We start from the raw sequence: 25,761 nt of genomic DNA on the forward strand, positions 1-25,761 counted from the left end.
TCCTGGGGGTCACTCCTGCACTGGAGTTCCGATCCTTCAGGTCCTGGGGGCTGCGGGTGCAGGGTCTTTTCCAGGCGTCGGGATTTCAGAGTCAGGCAGTCGCGGTCAGGGGGAGCCTCGGGATTCCCTCTGCAGGCGTCGCTGTGGGGGTTCAGGGGGGACAACTTTGGTTACTCACGGTCTCGGAGTCGCCGGAGGGTCCTCCCTGAGGTGTTGGTTCTCCACCAGTCGAGTCGGGGTCGCCGGGTGCAGTGTTGCAAGTCTCACGCTTCTTGCGGGGATTGCAGGGGTCTTTTAATCTGCTCCTCTGGATACAAAGTTGCAGTCTTTGTTGAACAGGGCCGCTGTTCTCTGGAGTTTCTTGGTCTCTTGGAAGCAGGGCAGTCCTCTGAGGATTCAGAGGTCGCTGGTCCCAGGGAAAGCGTCGCTGGAGCTGGTTTCTTCTGAAGGAGGGAGACAGGCCGGTAGGTCTGGGGCCAAAGCAGTTGGTGTCTTCTTCTCTGCAGGGTTTTTCAGCTCAGCAGTCTTCTTCTTCTGTAAGTTGCAGGAATCTAAATTCTTGGGTTCAGGGAAGCCCTTAAATACTAAATTTAAGGGCGTGTTTAGGTCTGGGCGGTTAGTAGCCAATGGCTACTAGCCCTGAGGGTGGGTACACCCTCTTTGTGCCTCCTCCCAAGGGGAGGGGGGTCACATTCCTATCCCTATTGGGGGAATCCTCCATCTGCAAGATGGAGGATTTCTAAAAGTTAGAGTCACTTCAGCTCAGGACACCTTAGGGGCTGTCCTGACTGGCCAGTGACTCCTCCTTGTTTTTCTCATTAATTCCTCCGGCCTTGCTGCCAAAAGTGGGGCCGTGGCCGGAGGGGGCGGGCAACTCCACTAGCTGGAGTGCCCTGTGGTGCTGGAACAAAGGGGGTGAGCCTTTGAGGCTCACCGCCAGGTGTTACAGCTCCTGCCTGGTGGAGGTGATAGCATCTCCACCCAGTGCAGGCTTTGTTACTGGCCACAGAGTGACAAAGGCACTCTCCCCATGTGGCCAGCAACATGTCTTGAGTGTGGCAGGCTGCTAAAACCAGTCAGCCTACACGGGTAGTTGGTTAAGGTTTCAGGGGGCACCTCTAAGGTGCCCTCTGGGGTGTATTTCACAATAAAATGTACACTGGCATCAGTGTGCATTTATTGTGCTGAGAAGTTTGATACCAAACTTCCCAGTTTTCAGTGTAGCCATTATGGTGCTGTGGAGTTCGTGTTTGACAGACTCCCAGACTGTAAAGAAATGGCTCCCTGTTGCAGTTACCCCCCACTTTTTGCCTGATACTGATGCTGACTTGACTGAGAAGTGTGCTGGGACCCTGCTAACCAGGCCCCAGCACCAGTGTTCCTTCACCTAAAATGTACCATTGTATCCACAATTGGCACACCCTGGCATTCAGATAAGTCCCTTGTAACTGGTACTTCTAGTACCAAGGGCCCTGATGCCAAGGAAGGTCTCTAAGGGCTGCAGCATGTCTTATGCCACCCTGGAGACCTCTCACTCAGCACAGACACACTGCTTACCAGCTTGTGTGTGCTAGTGAGGACAAAACGAGTAAGTCGACATGGCACTCCCCTCAGGGTGCCATGCCAGCCTCTCACTGCCTATGCAGTATAGGTAAGACACCCCTCTAGCAGGCCTTACAGCCCTAAGGCAGGGTGCACTATACCATAGGTGAGGGTACCAGTGCATGAGCATGGTACCCCTACAGTGTCTAAACAAAACCTTAGACATTGTAAGTGCAGGGTAGCCATAAGAGTATATGGTCTGGGAGTCTGTCAAACACGAACTCCACAGCACCATAATGGCTACACTGAAAACTGGGAAGTTTGGTATCAAACTTCTCAGCACAATAAATGCACACTGATGCCAGTGTACATTTTATTGTAAAATACACCACAGAGGGCACCTTAGAGGTGCCCCCTGAAACTTAACCGACTATCTGTGTAGGCTGACTAGTTTTAGCAGCCTGCCACAAACCGAGACATGTTGCTGGCCCCATGGGGAGAGTGCCTTTGTCACTCTGAGGCCAGTAACAAAGCCTGCACTGGGTGGAGATGCTAACACCTCTCCCAGGCAGGAATTGTCACACCTGGCGGTGAGCCTCAAAGGCTCACCTCCTTTGTGCCAACCCAGCAGGACACTCCAGCTAGTGGAGTTGCCCGCCCCCTCCGGCCAGGCCCCACTTTTGGCGGCAAGGCCGGAGAAAATAATGAGAATAACAAGGAGGAGTCACTGGCCAGTCAGGACAGCCCCTAAGGTGTCCTGAGCTGAGGTGACTCTAACTTTTAGAAATCCTCCATCTTGCAGATGGAGGATTCCCCCAATAGGGTTAGGATTGTGACCCCCTCCCCTTGGGAGGAGGCACAAAGAGGGTGTACCCACCCTCAGGGCTAGTAGCCATTGGCTACTAACCCCCCAGACCTAAACACGCCCTTAAATTTAGTATTTAAGGGCTACCCTGAACCCTAGAAAATTAGATTCCTGCAACAAGAAGAAGGACTGCCCAGCTGAAAACCCCTGCAGCGGAAGACCAGAAGACGACAACTGCCTTGGCTCCAGAAACTCACCGGCCTGTCTCCTGCCTTCCAAAGATCCTGCTCCAGCGACGCCTTCCGAAGGGACCAGCGACCTCGACATCCTCTGAGGACTGCCCCTGCTTCGAAAAGACAAGAAACTCCCGAGGACAGCGGACCTGCTCCAAGAAAAGCTGCAACTTTGTTTCCAGCAACTTTAAAGAACCCTGCAAGCTCCCCGCAAGAAGCGTGAGACTTGCAACACTGCACCCGGCGACCCCGACTCGGCTGGTGGAGACCCGACACCTCAGGAGGGACCCCAGGACTACTCTGATACTGTGAGTACCAAAACCTGTCCCCCCTGAGCCCCCACAGCGCCGCCTGCAGAGGGAATCCCGAGGCTTCCCCTGACCGCGACTCTTTGAACCTAAAGTCCCGACGCCTGGGAGAGACCCTGCACCCGCAGCCCCCAGGACCTGAAGGACCGGACTTTCACTGGAGAAGTGACCCCCAGGAGTCCCTCTCCCTTGCCCAAGTGGAGGTTTCCCCGAGGAACCCCCCCCTTGCCTGCCTGCAGCGCTGAAGAGATCCCGAGATCTCTCATAGACTAACATTGCGAACCCGACGCTTGTTTCTACACTGCACCCGGCCGCCCCCGCGCCGCTGAGGGTGAAATTTCTGTGTGGACTCGTGTCCCCCCCGGTGCCCTACAAAACCCCCCTGGTCTGCCCTCCGAAGACGCGGGTACTTACCTGCAAGCAGACCGGAACCGGGGCACCCCCTTCTCTCCATTCTAGCCTATGTGTTTTGGGCACCACTTTGAACTCTGCACCTGACCGGCCCTGAGCTGCTGGTGTGGTGACTTTGGGGTTGCTCTGAACCCCCAACGGTGGGCTACCTTGGACCAAGAACTGAACCCTGTAAGTGTCTTACTTACCTGGTAAAACTAATCAAAACTTACCTCCCCTAGGAACTGTGAAAATTGCACTAAGTGTCCACTTTTAAAACAGCTATTTGTGAATAACTTGAAAAGTATACATGCAATTTTGATGATCTGAAGTTCCTAAAGTACTTACCTGCAATACCTTTCGAATGAGATATTACATGTAGAATTTGAACCTGTGGTTCTTAAAATAAACTAAGAAAAGATATTTTTCTATAACAAAACCTATTGGCTGGATTTGTCTCTGAGTGTGTGTACCTCATTTATTGTCTATGTGTATGTACAACAAATGCTTAACACTACTCCTTGGATAAGCCTACTGCTCGACCACACTACCACAAAATAGAGCATTAGTATTATCTATTTTTACCACTATTTTACCTCTAAGGGGAACCCTTGGACTCTGTGCATGCTATTCCTTACTTTGAAATAGCACATACAGAGCCAACTTCCTACACAGACCATATACTCTTATGGCTACCCTGCACTTACAATGTCTAAGGTTTTGCTTAGACACTGTAGGGGCACAGTGCTCATGCACTGGTGCCCTCACCTATGGTATAGTGCACCCTGCCTTAGGGCTGTAAGGCCTGCTAGAGGGGCGACTTATCTTTACTGCATAGGCAGTGTGAGGTTGGCATGGCACCCTGAGGGGAGTGCCATGTCGACTTACTCGTTTTGTCCTCACCAGCACACACAAGCTGGCAAGCAGTGTGTCTGTGCTGAGTGAGGGGTCCCCAGGGTGGCATAAGATATGCTGCAGCCCTTAGAGACCTTCCCTGGCATCAGGGCCCTTGGTACCAGGGGTACCAGTTACAAGGGACTTACCTGGATGCCAGGGTGTGCCAATTGTGTAAAACAAAAGAAAATAAGTTACTTACCTGTAACTGTAGTTCTCCAGTATTGGAATCTTTCATAGATTCACATGCTTGAATCATTCCCGGTCGTCGAGATGGGAGTCCCGGTATAATTTTCATAAGTAATGTTAAAACATATTGAAGAGAAAAAGGCCCTAGGCCTCTTCAATTTGATAGTCTATCAGAGTCATTTTGTGAAAAGGACCAAACTTGATCCTCCACCAATCAGGCGACAGCACCCTTCAGAACCTCCTGAGAGAAGCTCTAACACCTCAGATTTTCAACGCACAAGTGCGTAAATTACTATGAGTATATGTACTACTAGCAAGAAAGAGGTGAAGTGAGCTTCTCCGGGGAGGCGGGTGGGTCGCATGTGAATCTATGAAAGATTCCAATACTGGAGAACTACAGTTACAGGTAAGTAACTTATTTTCTTACTCCAGTATTGGAACTTTCATAGATTCACATGCTTGAATCAGAGTAGAAAGCAATATCTATGCACATTGAAAAACAGAGACAACCCCTTTAATAAACAGGTTATCTCAGGCCACAAAACCTTATGATCATCATGTATAAATTGATGAAGTATATGAGTACTGACATATGTCCCTACTTATATCTCTATATATACATATACATATCTATCTATACACCCGTATATATACATAAACATATAAGTATCTTTTTATCTCTAATATAAATAGGGATATTCCTGTGAGGATACATGATGAAATTTAAATAAGAAACCAGTATTAAAACATAAGACAGTAATGTAAGCTGTTCAATATCTGATAACCCGCTTACTTATGGGATTATGAGATTGTTCTAGTATCTTTAGATACATTTCTCCTTCTTTTTAATGTGCATACCTTTTCTAGGATGGAGGGATGGAGGAGAAATGGCTCACCTTCACCTGAAGAGATTCCTGAGAATCGCTTGGCCCACCGCTACCTCTCCGTGCGAGAGGGACTCCAAGCAATAGTGTTTAGTAAAGGTATGACAGCTCTTCCATGTTGCTGCCCTACATATGTCTTGTAGTGGCACTCCGGCAAACAGTGCTGCTGACGATGAGACTTTTCTCGTCGAGTGAGCATGCACAGATGACTGCAAAGGTTTGCCCGCTGCCTGATGGCAGAAGCGAATAGCAGAGGCGATCCATCTTGAAATACTCTGCTTGGATAGTGGGTACCCCTTCCTAGGGGCACTGTACGCCACAAATAGCTGATTAGAGCGCCGAAAAGCTCTTGTCCTGTCCAAATAAAATTGAACGCATCTTTTCACGTCTAGAGAGTGTAATGCTCTCTCCGCTGGAGTAGATGGATGAGGGAAAAAAGACTTGAAGACCAGAGGCTCGTTAATGTGAAAGTCTGACGGAACCTTTGGAATAAAATGCGGGTTAGTGCGCATTAGTAGTCTATCTTGTTTAAACTGTAGGAATGGCTCTTGGATGGAGAGCGCTTGTACCTCACTGACCCACCTAGCTGATGTAAGAGCTATCAATAAGGCAACTTTCCATGATAAATGTTTGAGGGAAGCACGGTGTATCGGTTCAAAAGGATGCTTCATCAGTTGTGCCAGAACAATGTTCAGGTTCCAAGAAGGAGGTGGACGTCTGAAAGGAGGGTAAACCCTGAACAATCCCTTTAGAAATCTCTTAATCAGCCGAGAAGAGAAGAGCGAGGGTGTCTCATCTGAACGCCTGTATGCAGCTATGGCTGCTACATGAACTTTAATGGACGAATGTGCTAGGCCAGATCGAGCTAACTCTAAGAGATAAGGCAAAATCTCTTCTGGTGGTGAAAGAAAAGGGTCGATTTGACACTGATGACACCAGGCACAGAATCTCTTCCATTTACACTGATACGCCTTGTTTGTGCTATCCGCTCTGGCCTGTGACAAAATATCTTTGCAGTCCTGTGGGATATTCAAATGCGCAAATTCTCTGTGGTGAGGAGCCATGCCGCTAACCGCATTGACTGCGGATCGGGGTGTCGAACTTGGCCGTTGTTCATCGTTAGTAAATGAGGTAACGGCTCCAGCGGAATATGAGGTTTGACTGAAAGAATGAGGAGCTCTGTGAACCAATGTTGGCGCGGCCAGTACGGGGCTATCAGTATGAGAGTGCACGGTTCTGCTTTCATCTTCGTGAGGACCCTTGGGATCAACAGAATGGGCGGAAAGGCGTAAGCAAAGATGTCTGACCAGACTATCGAAAACGCATTCCCCCAAGATCCCTTTTGGTGATGCCAACTTGCGAAGAACTGGCATTTGGCGTTGTCCTGCTTCGCAAACAGATCCACTGTTGGTGTTCCCCACTGAGAAAAAATCTGGGTGAGCACCGTCTGGTCTAGTTCCCACTCGTGGCAGTCCGATTTCTGCCTGCTGAGCGCATCTGCTGCCTTGTTGTTTATTCCCGGCAAGTGCACCGCCGATATTGTGACGCCTTGCTGCGAGGCCCAGTTCCAGATCGCTTGGGCTTCCCTGGAGAGGGTGAGAGATCTTGTACCTCCTTGTTTGTTGAGATAGTGCATCGTAGTGGTGTTGTCTGTTCTTATCACCACTCGCGATCCCTGGATTCTTGGGAGAAACGCTTGTAAGGCAAGGTGCACTGCCCTGAGTTCTAGCCAATTGATATGCCTTGATGCCAGATGAGTTGGCCATTTGCCACTTATTTTCAGGTCCTGTAATACTGCTCCCCAGCCTTCCAGTGAGGCATCTGTTGTTATGGTCCACGGGGCTGGCTGTTGAAGAAACGAGAGACCGATAGAGAGATGATGCTTTTGAGACCACCACATGAGAGTTTTGATCATTGTGGTAGTAATTTGTATCTGGTCTTCGAAAGTTCCTGATACTTGAAGCCATTGACGGTTTAGCTGCTCCTGCAAGGGGCGCATCTTTAGCCGACACAGAGGGATCAGAGGTATGCATGAAGACATCATGCCCAAAAGTGATTTGAAGAGACGGACTGTAACCTTTCGTCTCTTGTGTATGAAACTCCCTAAGGTTAGTAACCTTTGTTGCCTCTCTAACGTGGGGGCATGCGATGCCGGAGTCCGTGTTCAGTTGTGCTCCCAGAAAAGTAATCCTGCGGCCTGGTAGAGTGTTGGACTTCTCCCAGTTGATCGTGAACCCGAGATTGGTCAGCAAGGAAACGCACTTTCTTGTTGACTTGTGTGCTCCTGTGTAAGTCTTTGCCTTTATTAACCAGTCGTCTAAGTATGGAAAAACCTGGTGCTTTCTTCTCCTGAGAAAGGCTGCCACTGGTGCTAGGCATTTGGTAAAGATTCTTGGGGCTGATTTGAGCCCGAAGGGAAGGACGCGATATTGATAATGGCTGCCGGCTACGGTAAATCTCAAAAATTTTCTGTGGGCAGGGTGGATCGGTATGTGGAAGTATGCGTCCTTGAGGTCTAGCGATGACATGAAATCTCTTTGATTGAGACGCAGAAGGACGTCCTGCAGGCTGATCATTCGAAAAAAATTGCTTCTTCAGGTATACATTTAGTTGCCTTAAATCGAGGACCGGTCTCCAATCCTTCCGCTTTTTTCGAATTATGAAGAATCTGGAATAAAATCCTGTTCCTCGTTGATCCCGAGGCACCTTCTCTATAGCTCCCTTGAGAAGGAGTTTCTAGACCTCTTCTTTGAGTTGTTGAGGGTATCTTGAAGGAGTCCTGCGGGGAGGGTTGGGGGGAGGTTTCTGGACAAATTCTAAAGTATGGTCCCGTTCCACTAATTGTAGGACCCACTTGTCTGACGTAATGCTTTGCCATTGACTGAGAATGAAAATGTCACTTACCCAGTGTACATCTGTTCGTGGCATCAGTCGCAGTAGATTCGCATGTTTTGCAATAGCTCGCCATCTGGTGTTGGGCCGGAGTGTTACAAGTTGTTTTTCTTCGAAGAAGTCTTTCGAGTCACGGGACCGAGTGACTCCTCCTTTTGTCTCCATTGCGCATGTGCGTCGACTCCATCTTCGATTGTTTTTCCCCGCAGAGGGTGAGGTAGGAGTTGAATTGTAGTAATAGTGCCCATGCAATGGAGTGACTAAGTATGCACCTATTTAAGGTTGAGATGATACATATACAAATAGTTGAAGGTAACTTCCAAACTGCTACAGGCTCCCGGGGAGGCGGGTGGGCACATGCGAATCTACTGCGACTGATGCCACGAACAGATGTACACTGGGTAAGTGACATTTTCAGTTCGATGGCATCTGTCGCTGTAGATACGCATGTTTTGCATAGACTAGTAAGCAGTTATCTCCCCAAAAGCGGTGGATCAGCCTGTAGGAGTGGAAGTAGTCTGAAATAATGTTCTTAATACGGCTTGACCTATTGTGGCTTGTTGTGCGGATAACACGTCTACACAGTAGTGCTTGGTGAATGTGTGAGGCGTAGACCATGTGGCTGCCTTACATATTTCTTGCATTGGGATGTTTCCTAGAAAGGCCATGGTAGCACCTTTCTTTCTGGTTGAGTGTGCCCTTGGTGTAATGGGCAGCTGTCGTTTAGTTTTAAGGTAGCAGATTTGGATGCATTTAACTATCCATCTGGCTATACCTTGTTTTGATATTGGGTTTCCTGCATGAGGTTTTTGAAATGCAATAAATAGTTGTTTAGTCTTTCTGATGTTCTTTGTTCTGTCAATGTAATACATCAATGCTCTTTTGACATCTAATGTATGTAGTGCCCTTTCAGCTACGGTATCTGGCTGTGGAAAGAACACTGGAAGTTCCACTGTTTGATTTAGATGGAACGGTGAAATAACCTTTGGCAAAAATTTAGGATTGGTCCTTAGGACGACCTTATTCTTGTGTAGTTGTATAAAAGGTTCCTGTATTGTAAACGCCTGAATTTCGCTTACTCTTCTTAGGGAAGTAATGGCGATGAGAAATGCCACCTTCCAGGTTAGGAACTGTATTTCGCAGGAGTGCATGGGTTCAAAAGGTGGACCCATAAGTCTAGTTAGGACAACATTTAGGTTCCATGAAGGAACAGGTGGTGTTCTTGGTGGTATAATTCTCCTAAGGCCCTCCATGAATGCTTTAATGACTGGTATCTTATATAGGGAAGTTGAATAGGTAGTCTGCAGGTATGCAGATATTGCTGCAAGGTGTATTTTAATGGAAGAGAAAGCCAGGTTAGATTTTTGTAAGTGAAGCAAGTAGCCCACTACATGTTCTGGAGTTGTGTGTAATGGATGTATTTGATTAATATGGCAGTAGCAAACAAACCTCTTCCATTTACTTGCATAGCAGTGCCTGGTGGATGGCCTTCTGGCTTGTTTTATGACTTCCATACATTCTTGGGTAAGTTGTAAGTGCCCGAATTCTAGGATTTCAGGAGCCAGATTGCTAGATTCAGCGATGCTGGATCTGGGTGTCTGATCTTTTGGTTGTGTTGTGTCAACAGATCTGGCCTGTTGGGCAATTTGATGCAGGGTACTACTGATAGGTCTAGCAGCGTTGTGTACCAGGGTTGTCTTGCCCAAGTTGGTGCTATTAATATGAGTTTGAGTTTGTTTTGACTGAGTTTGTTTACCAGGTAAGGAAGGAGAGGGAGAGGAGGAAAAGCGTAAGCAAATATCCCTGACCAGTTCATCCATAGGGCATTGCCTTGGGACTGTTTGTGTGGGTATCTGGATGCGAAGTTTGGGCATTTTGCGTTCTCCTTTGTCGCAAACAAGTCTATCTGAGGTGTTCCCCAGAGTTTGAAATAAGTGTTCAGAATTTGGGGGTGAATTTCCCATTCGTGGACCTGTTGGTGATCTCGAGAGAGATTGTCTGCGAGTTGATTTTGGATCCCTGGTATAAATTGTGCTATTAGGCGAATTTGGTTGTGAATTGCCCAACGCCAAATCTTTTGTGCTAGCAGGCTTAACTGCGTGGAGTGCGTCCCCCCTTGCTTGTTTAGATAATACATTGTTGTCATGTTGTCTGTTTTGACGAGAATGTATTTGTGAACTATTATTGGTTGGAAAGCTTTTAGTGCTTGAAAAACTGCTAGAAGTTCTAGGTGATTTATATGCAGTTTTGTTTGATGTACGTTCCATTGTCCTTGTATGCTGTGTTGATCGAGGTGTGCTCCCCACCCTGTCATGGAAGCATCTGTTGTTATTACGTATTGTGGCACTGGGTCTTGGAAAGGCCGCCCTTTGTTTAAATTTATGTTGTTCCACCACAGAAGCGAGAGGTAAGTTTGGCGGTCTATTAACACCAGATCTAGAAGGTGACCCTGTGCTTGTGACCATTGTGATGCTAGGCACTGTTGTAAGGGCCTCATGTGCAGTCTTGCGTTTGGGACAATGGCTATGCATGAAGACATCATGCCTAGGAGTTGTAGTACCATCTTTGCTTGTATCCTTTGTGTTGGATACATGCGTTGTATGATGGTGTTGAAATTTTGAATTCTTTGTGGACTTGGAGTGGCTACTCCTTTTGATGTGTCTATTATGGCTCCCAGGTATTGTTGTACCTTGCGCGGCAGGATTTTGTGAAATTGACGGTGAACCCTAGTTTGAAGAGGGTTTGTATGATATGATGTGTGATTTGAGCACTCTATTAACGAATGGGCCTTGATTAGCCAGTCGTCTAGATATGGGAACACATGTATTTGCTGCCTTCTTATGTGTGCAGTGACTACCGCTAGACATTTGGTAAAGACTCTTGGTGCGGTTGTTAATCCGAAAGGAAGTACCTTGAATTGGTAATGTATTCCCTTGAATACAAACCTTAGGTATTTCCTGTGCGATGGGTGTATTGGTATATGGAAATAAGCATCCTTGAGGTCTAAAGTTGCCATGTAGTCGTGTAGTTTTAGCAATGGCAATACTTCTTGTAGTGTGACCATGTCAAAGTGGTCTGATTTGATGAAAGTGTTCACTACTCTGAGGTCTAGGATTGGTCTCAGCGTTTTGTCCTTCTTTGGTATCAGAAAGTACAGTGAGTAAACTCCTGTGTTTATTTGTGTGTTTGGCACTAATTCGATTGCATTCTTTTGCAATAGTGCCTGCACTTCTATCTCAAGGAGATTGGAATGGTGTGTTGTCAAATTTTGTGCTTTTGGTGGTATGTTTGGAGGGAATTGTAGAAATTCTATGCAATAACCATGTTGGATAATTGCTAGAACCCAAGTGTCTGTAGTGATTTCCTCCCATGCTTTGTAATAATGACTTATTCTTCCCCCCACTGGTGTTGTGTGGAGGGGGTGAGTGACATGTGAGTCACTGTTTAGTAGTAGGGGTTTTGGGGCTCTGAAATCTTCCTCTATTCCTAGGGAATTGCCCTCCTCTATATTGTCCCCGAAAACCTCCTCTATACTGTCCCTGGTAACTGGACGGTGTTGCTTGTGAGGTGCTGGCTTGTGTGCTCTGACCCCGAAACCCTCCTCGAAAGGGTGTTTTACGGAATGTGCTGTAATTCCCTCTGCTCTGCGGGGAGTAGAGTGCGCCCATGGCTTTGGCAGTGTCCGTATCTTTTTTGAGTTTCTCAATCGCTGTGTCCACTTCTGGACCGAACAGTTCTTTTTCGTTAAAAGGCATATTGAGAACTGCTTGTTGAATCTCTGGTTTAAATCCAGACGTTCGGAGCCATGCATGCCTTCTGATAGTTACAGATGTATTAATTGTCCGTGCAGCTGTATCTGCAGCGTCCATGGAGGAGCGGATCTGGTTGTTGGAAATGGTCTGTCCCTCCTCAACCACTTGTTTTGCCCTATTTTGTAAGTCCTTGGGCAGATGTTCAATGAGATGTTGCATCTCGTCCCAGTGGGCTCTGTCATAGCGCGCAAGTAGTGCCTGGGAGTTCGCGATGCGCCACTGGTTTGCAGCTTGTGCTGCGACTCTCTTACCAGCTGCATCGAACTTGCGGCTTTCTTTATCTGGGGGTGGTGCATCTCCAGATGTGTGGGAGTTGGCCCTTTTCCTAGCTGCTCCTACAACGACAGAGTCTGGTGGCAGCTGTGTAGTGATGAAAGCCGGGTCTGTAGGAGGCGCCTTATACTTTTTTTCCACCCTTGGTGTGATTGCCCTACTTTTGACCGGCTCCTTAAAGATTTCTTTTGCGTGCCGGAGCATACCAGGGAGCATAGGCAGGCTTTGGTATGAGCTGTGGGTGGAGGAGAGTGTGTTGAATAAAAAATCATCCTCGACCTGTTCTGAGTGGAGGCTTACGTTGTGAAATTGTGCTGCTCTAGCCACCACTTGAGAATACGCGGTGCTGTCCTCTGGTGGAGATGGCTTCGTAGGGTATGCCTCCGGACTGTTATCTGACACTGGGGCGTCGTATAGGTCCCATGCGTCTTGATCTTGGTCACCCTGGCTTATGGTGGTGTGAGCTGGGGAGTGTGATGGAGTTTGTGCTGGTGAGACGTTAATCACGGGCGGAGGAGAGGGTGGTGGGGTAACTCTTTTCACCACTTTTGGTTGTGGTGTCTGTTCAGTTTGGAACTCCAACCTTCTCTTTCTTCTAATGGGGGGGAAGGGTGCTTATTTTTCCTGTCCCCTGCTGTATGAAAATACGCTTTTGCGTATGGTCCACATCAGTTGATTGTAGCTCTTCCTCAAACCTATGCTTTTGCACTTGGGAGGTTAGCGAGTGCTCTTCTGTATAAGAGCCTGAAGCTGGGTCGCTTGCAGTTTGTTTCGGCACCGAAACCCTGTCTGCGTGTTTTTTCGGCTCCGAGGTGACTTTTTTCTTTTTCGGGGCCGAAACCTCTCGGCGTCGATCTTCTTCGGTGCCGCTGTCTCGGCGTCGAGCCGTGTCCACACCGGCATCTCGGTGCCGAGGCTTGTCTCCAGCACTTTCTCGGTCCCGAGAAGGCTGCGTGCCGGTGTCTCGACCGGAGTCGGACGATCTCGGCACTGTTTGGGCCTTTTTTGGTGCCGACGGTCGGTCACCGAATTTATGGATGGAGCCATGGCCTGATGGCAGTGGCGTCCCCTGGGCCTTGTAAATGTTCTTTTGAGTGGTTTTCGACGTCCTACTCACAGTTTGTGTATCGTCGAATCCTTCGGAGTCCGATTCTTGGATCGAAAAGGATCCCTCCTCTTCTTGTTCCTCGAACTCCCGGTGGGCTGTCGGCGCGGACGCCATCTGAAGTCTTCTGGCTCGACGGTCTCGGAGTGTTTTTCGGGACCGGAACGCACGACAGGCCTCGCAAGTGTCTTCGCTGTGCTCAGGTGACAGGCACAGGTTGCAGACCAAGTGTTGGTCTGTATAGGGGTATTTATTGTGGCATTTGGGACAGAAACGGAACGGGGTCCGTTCCATCGGCGTTCTTCAGCACGCGGTCGGGCCGACCAGGCCCCGACGGGGGATCGAAAAACTAACCCGAAGGGCACCGGAGCTCTTCGATCTTCGATGCGGTGTTGAATCTAACTACGCCGATCCCGAACGCAACAATACCGACGAAAATCTTCCGAAATTAGCTATCTTTCCGTTCCGAAACTCGGAGCGACAGGAACACGTCCGAACCCGATGGCGGAAAAAAAACAATCGAAGATGGAGTCGACGCCCATGCGCAATGGAGACAAAAGGAGGAGTCACTCGGTCCCGTGACTCGAAAGACTTCTTCGAAGAAAAACAACTTGTAACACTCCGGCCCAACACCAGATGGCGAGCTATTGCAAAACATGCGTATCTACAGCGACAGATGCCATCGAACATAAGGAAATTCTTCCGCCCACGGTGACAGGAGGAAGACTGGGCGTAGCCGGCCCCTCGAAGACATCAGGTTCTACAAGCTGCATCCTTAGCAGGGCGGGTTGAGCGTCCACGGCCTGCCGGTCTATTATAGGCTGGTTGAGTCGGTTGTCTTTGGGAATAGTATGGCCGAAATTGTTGTGAAGATGACGGATAGGAAGAGTATTTCTGTTGTTGATACCCTCCTCTGTAAGAGGGCTGGCCGCGCCCCCTAGGGCGAAAGGACGATTTTCGATATTGCAGGGTCCCTAGTGACCTTGCAGTGTCCTGAAAACAGAGCAGAGCTCTGAGGAGACTCCCTAGCACGACGTGCGGTAGAAAATCTGAGGTGTTAGAGCTTCTCTCAGGAGGTTCTGAAGGGTGCTGTCGCCTGATTGGTGGAGGATCAAGTTTGGTCCTTTTCACAAAATGACTCTGATAGACTATCAAATTGAAGAGGCCTAGGGCCTTTTTCTCTTCAATATGTTTTAACATTACTTATGAAAATTATACCGGGACTCCCATCTCGACGACGGGGAATGATTCAAGCATGTGAATCTATGAAAGTTCTAATACTGGAGTAAGTACAGGTTAGGGAAAGAACACTGGTGCTGGGGCCTGGTTAGCAGGCCTCAGCACACTTTCAAATCAAAACATAGCATCAGCAAAGGCAAAAAGTCAGGGGGTAACCATGCCAAGGAGGCATTTCCTTACACTACCTAACACCAGACCAGACGCCTGCTTTGCACACTGCACCCGGCCGCCCCTGTACCGCTGAGGGTGTGTTGTGTGCCTACTTGTGCCCCCCCCAGTGCTCTACAAAACCCCCCTGGTCTGCCCCCCGAGGACGCAGGTACTTACCTGCTGGCAGACTGGAACCAGAGCACCCCTGTTCTCCATAGGCGCCTATGTGTTTTGGGCACCTCTTTGACCTCTGCACCTGACCGGCCCTGAGCTGCTGGTGTGGTAACTTTGGGGTTGCCTTGAACCCCCAACGGTGAGCTGCCTATGCCCCAGGACTGAGACTTGTAAGTGTTTTACTTACCTCCTAATCTAACCTTTACTTACCTCCCCCAGGAACTGTTGATTTTTGCACAGTGTCCACTTTGAAAATAGCTTATTGCCATTTTTACAAAGACTGTATGTGATATTGCTTTTATTCAAAGTTCCTAAAGTATCTAAGTGAAGTACCTTACATTTAAAGTGTTTACTGTAAATCTTAAACCTGTGGTTCTTAAAATAAACTAAGAAAATATATTTTTCAATATAAAAACCTATTGGCCTGGAGTACGTCTGAGAGTGTGTGTTCCTCATTTATTGCCTGTGTGTGTACAATAAATGCTTAACACTACCCTCTGATAAGCGTACTGCTCGACCACACTACCACAAAATATAGCATTAGAATTATCTACTTTTGCCACTATCTTACCTCTAAGGGGAACCCTTGGACTCTGTGCACACTATTTCTTACTTTGAAATAGTATACACAGAGCCAACTTCCTACAGCCCTCCTCTTGGTTTTGGTGAAAACCAGGTGTAGGACGCTGGCTCTGTATATACTATATCAAAATGAGCTTTAGTGTACACTGAGTTCCGGGGTTCCCCAGAAGCTTGAGAGAGGCAATAATAGATAATACTAATGCTCTACTTGTGTAGTGTGGTCGAGCAGTTAGGCTTATCAGAGGGTAGTGTTAAGCATTTGTTGTACACACACAAGCAATAGAAGAAACACACATTGAATGCAACTGCAGACCAATAGGATTTCATAAAGAAAAATATGTTTTGCTAATTTATTTCTAGAACCAAAAGATTCAGTTTGCAGGTAAGCACATAAAATATAAGGTACTTTGTGTAGTTATAACCAGAACTTTGAATGGAATCAACAGTGTATACAGTTTTCTTTAAAAGGGCAAAAAAATATTTTAAAAGTGGGCATTGCAAATTTCAACAGTTCCTGGGGGAAGAAAAGATTGCACAGTTTTACAAGTGAGTATTCAACTTACAGTTCCTATCTCTGGGTTCTAGGTAGTCCATCATTGGGAGTTCAAGTTAACCCCAAACAACCACTGCCAGCAACATGGGCCGGTTGGGTGCAGAGGTCAAAGGAAAGCCAAGTTAACGTTGGCTCCTATGGAGATAGTGGGTACTTGGAATCTGGTCAGCCAGCAGTTAAGTACCCGCAACTCGGAGGGCAGACGTCCAATGCCGTTGCACGTTTTCTACTGGGCTGACTGGTGGAAACCAAGCAGCCCAATGAAAAACTTATAATGTGGCTGACGAGGAGACTGCCAGCACTGTGGCGGTCTCATCACCACGAATCTGGCAGTCCTGTGTACTGACCACCAGACTTGTAATGAAGCCCTAAGTCTTTGAATGGAGTATGTTGCTGGTACACATAAAAAGTTATAAAGATGTGGCTCTAAGAAATGGACATAACAGGCCACAGACGACATCCGGAGCTAGCTTAGTATGCCAGAGACTGGAAGATGCAATACTCTACATGTGACCTCCAGATCTGGACATAACAATCAAGGTGTGGCCATGGCTGTGATGCATAGAGAGCAGCCATAACACAGGAACCTATTTCTTTCCGCTTGCACCTCTTCATCCAAATACAATTCTTTCTCTCACTCCACAGCCTTTTCACATCATTTACCAACAAGAGGTTAACAGACATGCAGCCTGTGCTGCAATGTTTAAGTGTCTAGATGGGAAATTTACACTGTTGCACATAGAGAAATTTATCTTTGCAAACACTCCAAGCCACGATTTAAGGGCTGTTAGTCCCAGGCATGTGGCATAGCCAGATTTCAGGCAGTTCCAAGAAGCCCCACCTCCACCCCAGAATGTCAGCTGCACCTAAATGAAAGGCTACATTCCAGGATCTAAAAAACAAACACAGGCCTTTATAGAAGCTACAGACAAAAGGAAGACTGAGGGAAAGAGAAATGAAAGAAAAACTAAAAACAAATTAGCAGCATACTTGTAATACTAATGATAATTTATAATTGGAAAATAGCAATTTTCTTGCCATAACATGAACCTCAGGTACAAGGTAAAACAAAATATGGATTTACAAACAAGTGAAAAATAACAGTCAATTCAGTGCTTTTTGGTACCAAAATGTATTGGCAATTTGGATTGCACAAACCTCACTTGCACTCTGAGCAATCTGAGCTTGGACTGAGTTTTGTTACAATTTGTTTACTTGGAAATAAATGGTTTATGGCAGAAAACTTTCAACCTTTCCATAACCCCTAGCTGTAAAAGAGAAACTATAATAAAACTAGTTAAACTATGTTACCTCTTTTTGTGATGAGGGTTTGGTCTTCTGTCCGAAGAGGATTGCTCTTTTCCCACTGTATATATTTTTTCCACATTTCTACCTGCTGAGCTTCTTGGGGGGTATTTTGTGGTGGCACAGAGGGTGCATTACGATCCAGGCCTTTCATCACGGTTTCGTATTCCTAAAAAGGAAATCATGCTCATATTTTATGTTGCCCCTCCAGATAGGACATCAACAAGGATTCATCAGACTGCTAAATCTCAATAATGGTTTTTCAGATGTTGCGGAGGTTTTAAGAAAATTAGTTACTTACCTGTAACTGTAGTTCTCCAGTATTGGTTTCTTTCATAGATTCCCATGGGTGAATCATCCCCTTCTTCGAGGTGGGAGTCCCACGGTAACTTCAAATACAGATAGCAGTAAGCATTACATATTAGGTCCTAATGGCCCAAATCGGTTCTTTTATAGCCTATCCATGTCCTTTTATAAAAAGACCCAAACTTGAGGCACAGCCAATCAGGCGTCAACACCCTCTAGAATACTCCCAACAGAGGTTCTTTCCCTCAGATTTTCTAGTACAAATGTGAAGTAAAATGTTTGTCCGTAAGTGGAGCCTCTGAGGGGAGGAGGGTGGGTAGCATGTGGATCTATGAAAGATACCAATACTGAAGAACTACAGTTACAGGTAAGTAACTAATTTTCTTCTCCGGTATTGGATCTTTCATAGATTCACATGATTGAATTAGAGTAGCGAGCAGTAATATTGGTTAACCAGGCACCAGTGGTATTCTCATAACCACAACAACAACAATAATGATAACAATAACAATAACAAGAGTAATCCTACTCCTAGTTATTATGTAACGGTACAATAGTGATGTTCACCTGAGGATAACAACTAGGCATAATAACCATAAACTTTAGCATTACGACAAGTATCATGCTAGCTATGATACCAAGAAGTACAATAATCATTAAAGGTAGGAAAGTTAAACATGAGCAGATTAAAGAAACGCAGCTCGCCTACTTTGGTTGTGGAGGTGGGATGACCAAAGAGGCTCACCTTAACAAAATAAATGCCTCAGCACTGCTTGCCCCATTGCTGTGTCCATGTTATTCGTCTCTTCAAGACAGTAGTGCTTCGTGAAGGTATGTTGGCTGGACCATGTGGCCGCCCTACAAATATGCTGCAGGGGTACTCCAGCAAAGAGTGCTGCCGACGTAGCTACTGCCCTTGTAGAATGAGCTCTCACCCTGGTTTGGAGAAGTTTACCAGCCCAAGTATGACAGAATTGGATAGGCCAATCCACCTGGCCACAGTCTGTTTGGATACAGGACGGCCCTTCCTTGCGTCACCAAAGGCCACAAATAATTGGTCTGATTTACGTATGTAAGGAAATGCCTCCTTGGCATGGTTAGCCCCTGACTTTTTACCTTTGCTGATGCCAAGTTATGATTTGAAAGTGTGCTGGGACCCTTCTAACCAGGCCCCAGCACCAGTGTTCTTTCCCTAAACTGTACCTTTGTCTCCACAATTGGCACACCCTGGCACCCAGGTAAGTCCCTTGTAACTGGTACCCCTGGTACCAAGGGCCCTGATGCCAGGGAAGGTCTCTAAGGGCTGCAGCATGTCTTATGCCACCCTGGGGACCCCTCACTCAGCACAGACACACTACTTGCCAGCTTGTGTGTGCTGGTGGGGAGAAAATGACTAAGTCGACATGGCACTCCCCTCAGGGTGCCATGCCAACCTCACACTGCCTGTGGCATAGGTAATACACCCCTATAGCAGGCCTTACAGCCCTAAGGCAGGGTGCACTATACCACAGGTGAGGGCATAGGTGCATGAGCACTATGCCCCTACAGTGTCTAAGCAAAACCTTAGACATTGTAAGTGCAGGGTAGCCATAAGAGTATATGGTCTGGGAGTCTGTCAAACACGAACTCAACAGCACCATAATGGCTACACTGAAAACTGTGAAGTTTGGTATCAAACTTCTCAGCACAATAAATGCACCCTGATGCCAGTGTGCACTTTATTGTAAAAATACACCCAGAGGGCATCTTATAGATGCCCCCTGAAAACATACCCGACTTCCAGTGTGGGCTGACTAGTTTTTGCCAGCCAGCCACACACCAGACATGTTACTGGCCACATGGGGAGAGTGCCTTTGTCACTCTGTGGCCAGTAACAAAGCCTGTACTGAGTGGAGGTGCTTCACACCTCCCCCTGCAGGAACTGTAACACCTGGCGGTGAGCCTCAAAGGCTCACCCCCTTTGTTGCAGCACCACAGGGCACCCCAGCTAGTGGAGATGCCCGCCCCTCCGGCCACTGCCCCCACTTTTGGTGGCAAGGCTGGAGGAGATAATGAGAAAAACAAGGACAGGACAACCCCTAAGGTGTCCTGAGCTGAGGTGACTCTGACTTTTAGAAATCCTCCATCTTGCAGATGGAGGATTCCCCCAATAGGATTAGGGATGTGACCCCCCCCCTCCCCACCGGGAGGAGGCACATGAGGGTGTAGCCACCCTCAGGGCTAGTAGCCATTGGCTACTAACCTCCCAGACCTAAACACACCCCTAAATTGAGTATTTAGGGTCCCCGAGAACCTAGGAAGATAGATTCCTGCAACCTGAAGACGAAGAAGGACTGCTGACCTAAAGCCCTGCAGAGAAGACGGAGACACCAACTGCTTTGGCCCCAGCCCTACCGGCCTGTCTCCCCACTTCAAGAAAAAAGTGCAACAGCGACGCGTCCCCCAGGGTCCAGCGACCTCTGAAGCCTCAGAGGACTACCCTGCATCTAAAAGGACCAAGAAACTCCAGAGGACAGCGGCCCTGTTCCATAGAAACTGCAACTTTGCAACAAAGAAGCAACTTTTAAAGACCACACGTTTCCCGCCGGAAGCGTGAGACTTTCCACTCTGCACCCGACGCCCCCGGCTCAACGTGCAGAAAACTAACTCTACAGGGAAGACTCCCCGGCGACTGCGAGCCCGTGAGTAGCCAGAGTTGACCCCCCCCCCGAGCCCCCACAGCGATGCTGTGTCCTCATCAGAAGGCTTGTAAGATTCTTGCTCCTGTCTTTGTTCCTCTGTATATGAGAACTTTTTCGGTTCCGAAGTTTTAATCTTCGCGTGGCACAAAGGGCAGAATCGAAATGGAGTCAGATTCATCAGGCTTCCACGCGGTAGGCCTAAAAGGCCTGAGTCGGGAGCACGCGCCCAAAAGGGTGAAATCTAGATTCCGACTGTACTATCGGTTCAATGCAAGATGGGAAACGCGATTAAAACAATCACGATGATTAAATAGGTTTTCTAAGGTTTTCAGATTCGAAATCTCGGAGCGAGAGGAAACACGTCCAAACCCGACAGCAGAAAGAAAACAATATAACAATGGAGTTGATGTCCATGCGCACTGTAACCCAGAGGAAGAGACACTTGATCCTGTGACTCCGAAAAGAATGTCGGAAGAGATATGCATAGCATATGTATCTGCGGCTACACATTCCATCAAACGTGTGTGTGTGTGTGTGTGTGTGTGTGTGTGTGTGTGTGTGTGTGTTTAAAATGTATTTCCAACTCCTACACATGATGGGAGATATTCAGTTTATGTATATGCTAGAAATTTGCATAAGTAAAAAAATAATAATAAGTTATTTACCCGTAACTGTAGTTCTCCAGTATTGGAGTGTTTCATAGATTCACATGCTTGATTCATTCCCAGTCGTCGAATTGGGAGTCTACGGAGACTCCCACGTCCACGACAGGGAATGATTCAAACATGTGAATCTATGAAAGATCCAATACTGGAGAGCATAATACTTCTATACATTTGTTTTTCACTGTCATCTCCAGCAGTATCACATACTTTATATCAAATTCTATTAATTAAGATGTGTGCAATAAGCACCATCTTCACTACCCTACTAGTGAGAAATGTATAAACTAGTGTCCAACTCAAAATATTTAAAGGTTCACAAAAATAGGGAAGAGGTGGCTCACTATATACTTAAATGCAATCTTACCTTTGCCACTCGCCTTGCATTCATGTAGTCTCTACTGCGATCTTCAATCATTTTCTTAGCAAGGTGTACATTTATACCCTAAGCAGGAGAAATTTGGATTTTAAATCAAATTCTTTAACTTTACAGTTAATATAATAGAAATGCTACCCTGAAATTTTGTTAAGCATTCAAATGAACGGAACACAAATTAAACAAGTTGCTAAGAATTACCTCTTCATACTTATTGTAGTCCCGCCATAATTGTTCAATGTTAATCATGGGGTTTACACAACCTCGCTGATAAACCCTTCGCACTGCTGTTATCCGCTGGTTTTCTGCATAAGAACCAACAGCTTCTCTAGGTGTTAAAATATCAAAATATCACAGGTTTTACCACACATATGGGAAAAATGGGATACAATTCACAGCAATGGGTGGAAGCATGAAAGGAGTCTTTTGCTGCATCACTGAAACCATTATACCAAATACATAAACATACTTATATTGCAATATGTTTTTTACGCCTAGGCAGTGTTCTCTAGCTGTACCTCTTGATGAGATAGTAGGCCTCCCTATATGGCTTGCGGTTCCCAACCTACATAGTTGTTGATGCCATGGCTTGAAGATCTAGTTTCATGATGTCTTAGTAGTGAACTGTACAAAATATAAGGTTTGTTTACATGAGACCTTAATAAAACCACCTGACAAAATTCATGTGCGCCATCTATTTAAGTGAGGTACTCTAATTAAATAGGCATCATTACATTGACTGACCACAGTGTTGACCATGACAATTAAAGCAATTCACCTTTACATAGCTCACGCACCTAGACTGCAAGGACTGGAGCTAAAATAGTAAATCTGACGAGTCAAAATATTGGAAGCACAACCTAATGGTAATGGTGAATGAGATGGTCAAGTTCATGTAGGGGTTCACTGTAATTGGTGACTGGGCTTATGACAGGCACCCACTAAAAAAGAAACTTGTAGTTTTTCAAAGATTCATGAGGTCTCGTCTCAAACAATCAAATAAAGAATTACTTACACGCCTTTTAAAAAGTTAATGTAATCCACCCAGATCTTCAAGAGAAGAAAAAAAAAAGAAATGTATGACTGTTTTGAGCATCTCATTACAAAATAGTATTAGACATTTGCAAAAATGACATGAGTATACCTGATATGACATAATTTCCATCCCAATTTTATCCAAAGCAAAGTCATATGCTTGAGCCATTTTTTCCCTGTAGCGAAAAAAAGAAAATAAATTGTGTACACTACAAGATCTTTTTTACAAATTCTTGTTAGATACGCAAAACAGGATATTAGCAATGCATAGGTTGTAGAGCACGTTTTCATACCATCCTTGCCAGGATATTGTTTTTGCATGCAGTTTGACCTCCTAAGACTGGTTGTCAGAGATATTAGCCATAAGGTCAGAAGCTTGGGCTGTTCACTAAGGAAAACCTACTGGCATCTGGAAGCCAGCCAACATTTCATTTGAAATATCTTTCCAAAACTGTATTGATTGTTTTCTCCCTGTGCCTGTTTTTCTTTAAAGAAATCATATATATTGATGCCCTTTTGTTTTATTTATTTGGGGGAGGCAATACTCTGCTTTAAGAGCAGGCTTCTTTTTTTATATTTTTTACAAGAGGCAACTTTAACAAATGTTATTTTATGCTTCTAATTACAAAAAAATATAACTGAAAGGTTCCACCAATTCAGGTTACTTCATACATGAAATATCACCAGCTTTAAATATTAATTGACAAGAACTGTAGGCACAAATATGATCAGAAACAACAAATGAATGTGACGAAGGCAAGTGCAAAAAACACAGGGTACATGTATCAAGGTACTGGTACTTTATTTACAAAGTATATGAAAACTGAAGTCATTGTATTTAGGAATCATGACTACTAAAATGTATCTGGTTATCATAATGCTAAGGTGTCATGTTTTGCTTTTTACTAAACCTTGCATAAATGGAGGATGTTCTACCATATGAAACACTTTATGGGTGTCAAAGCAGGGCAGATACAAGCAACGCTATCTTCATCTCTGAAACCAAAGACGCTCTTTCCAGATCTGTAGAAATATGCATTCTCTATTTCTCTTCATATGTTCACAGTGGTTTTGACTAGTTGACATTATTATCCTAATTGAGACCCTATTGCCCCAATCCTATTTTATCTCAAGGAAACTGAAAGTTTTTTTTTTTTTTTAATAAATGTAAAGCTGCATTACAAAATTCAGCTGGGGGAATGTGACGAGTGGTAGCGGAAATCAACTGTAAAGGCCATCAAAACCATGCAATAGCCAGGTAGAGCACAGCTCAATGTGGAAGAGCTAATCAGACAAATTAATATATCCCCTGCTGAATACATTGTCCATGGAATTGCCAAAATGTACTCCTGTAAATAGGTTTTCACATGTTAAGACACATCTGGTGAAGCGAACAAATAAATCAAGACAGCCTATTGTTAACATGATATTGAAGCAGTTAGCCTCAGCAGTGTAGCTGTAGAAATTCTGACAAAGGATAAAAATGTCTTAAACGCTAAGAGGTATACACTAAATAAAACAATTTCAAAATCGAGGCAAAATGTAAACGACACCAAATCTATCAAGTTCAAGCGTAGCCATCTTTCAGCCCAATAAAGAGTGAAGAGATCACAAACCGACTTTGATACTATGTTATGCAAATAATCACCAGAATTTGGAAGTGGCATACTCCAGCATCAGGCAAACTCCCAGACCATATACTCTTATGGCTACCCTGCACTTACAATGTCTAAGGTTTTGCTTAGACACTGTAGGGGCATAGTGCTCATGCACATATGCCCTCACCTGTGGTACAGTGCACCCTGCCTTAGGGCTGTAAGGCCTGCTAGAGGGGTGACTTACCTATGCCACAGGCAGTGTGAGGTTGGCATGGCACCCTGAGGGGAGTGCCATGTCGACTTAGTCATTTTCTCCCCACCAGCACACACAAGCTGTGAGGCAGTGTGCATGTGCTGAGTGAGGGGTCCCCAGGGTGGCATAAGACATGCTGCAGCCCTTAGAGACCTTCCCTGGCATTAGGGCCCTTGGTACCAGGGGTACCAGTTACAAGGGACTTACCTGGGTGCCAGGGTTGTGCCAATTGTGGAGACAAAGGTACAGTTTTAGGGAAAGAACACTGGTGCTGGGGCCTGGTTAGCAGGGTACCAGCACACTTTCAATTCATAACTTAGCATTAGCACAGGCAAAAAGTTAGGGGGTAACCATGCCAAGGAGGCATTTCCTTACAATGACTATGAGATGTTACTAAATTAAGAGGCCTAATGCCTCTGAGCTTTATATGCAATTGAATATGGTTTTTGTATTACACCGGGGACTCCCATCTCGACGACGGGGAATTATTCAAGCATGTGAATCTATGAAAGTTCCAATACTGGAGTAAACAATGGTACATTTTTAGTCAAAGAACACTGGTGCTGGGGCCTGATTAGCAGGGTCCCAAGCACACTACCAGTCAAATCAGAATCAATATGAGGCAAAAGGTGGGGGGGGGGGGAGGGGGGGGTAACTGCAACAAGGAGCCATTTTCCTACAGCCACCTTAACCCCCGAAGACTGGGAGTCAAGTATTTACCTGCAAATTATATTGTTACTTTTCCTCCCCTAGAATTGCATTGCTTTCTATGAGAAATTGCAATGGGTCCACTTTTGAAACTGGAAAGTATTACTTACCTGTTTTATACATAAAAACATTGGCCTGGAGTTAGTCATTGAGTGTGTGCCACATTTCTTAACTGTGTGTGTACAGCAAATGCTTAACACTACTCTCTTTAAGCCTAACTCCTTGGCCACACTACCACAAAAGGGAGCATTCATATTATCTACTTTTGCCTCTGTAAAGCCTTTGGGGACCCACTGGACTATGTGGGCACTATGCCTTACTTTGGTATAATAGATACAGTGCCAGCTTCCTACAGAAGGACAACAAAGAGCCGTGAAAAGCAAGAACTGAGGTGCCGCAACTGACTTGGCCCCAACTGTGCCTGCCTGTCTGCTGTCCTCGACAATTGCGCCAATGTTGTGGGACTGCCAGCACTTCTAGGAACCACCAGCATCTCCCATGGAGTAGCAGAGGTACTCCCCTGCACCCTGCAGGGTGCCAAGAATAATTGTGAGAGCCCTGGTCCGTGGAGAACCGGTCACAAAAAAGCCCCACTGCACCTGAGCCTAAGTGGGCTAATGGTGCTGGAGAGGTCCTGAACCCCTACAGAGCTGAACAACCCCCTGGGCTTGGTTAGATTGGTCCCCCAGTCACCACCTTCAGCCTCTTTCAGGTGGGAGAAGTACTAGTAGAGGCCCCATATATGCCCTAGTAGTACTGGGAGGAGATTTTAACCTTATAATGAATACCAGTAGTGAAAGAAATAACTCCCA

The 25,761-nt window shown here is 46.1% G+C and overlaps 1 protein-coding gene across 1 annotated transcript in view; it reads right to left on the bottom strand.

Annotated features, from left to right (window-relative positions):
* The window catches only part of CSTF3 (cleavage stimulation factor subunit 3), a 409,061-nt gene that overhangs the window by 210,241 nt on the left and 173,059 nt on the right, over positions 1-25,761 (bottom strand). The window contains exons 6-10 of the mRNA XM_069223523.1: positions 22,500-22,566; positions 22,371-22,405; positions 21,557-21,683; positions 21,347-21,424; positions 17,337-17,499 (exon numbers count right to left, since the gene is read on the bottom strand). Coding sequence (XP_069079624.1) covers positions 17,337-17,499; positions 21,347-21,424; positions 21,557-21,683; positions 22,371-22,405; positions 22,500-22,566 — 470 coding nt within the window. The remainder of the gene's footprint in view (positions 1-17,336; positions 17,500-21,346; positions 21,425-21,556; positions 21,684-22,370; positions 22,406-22,499; positions 22,567-25,761) is intronic.

This window comes from Pleurodeles waltl, chromosome 3_1 (genome assembly GCF_031143425.1).
Source record: "Pleurodeles waltl isolate 20211129_DDA chromosome 3_1, aPleWal1.hap1.20221129, whole genome shotgun sequence".
Lineage (NCBI taxonomy): Eukaryota > Metazoa > Chordata > Amphibia > Caudata > Salamandridae > Pleurodeles > Pleurodeles waltl.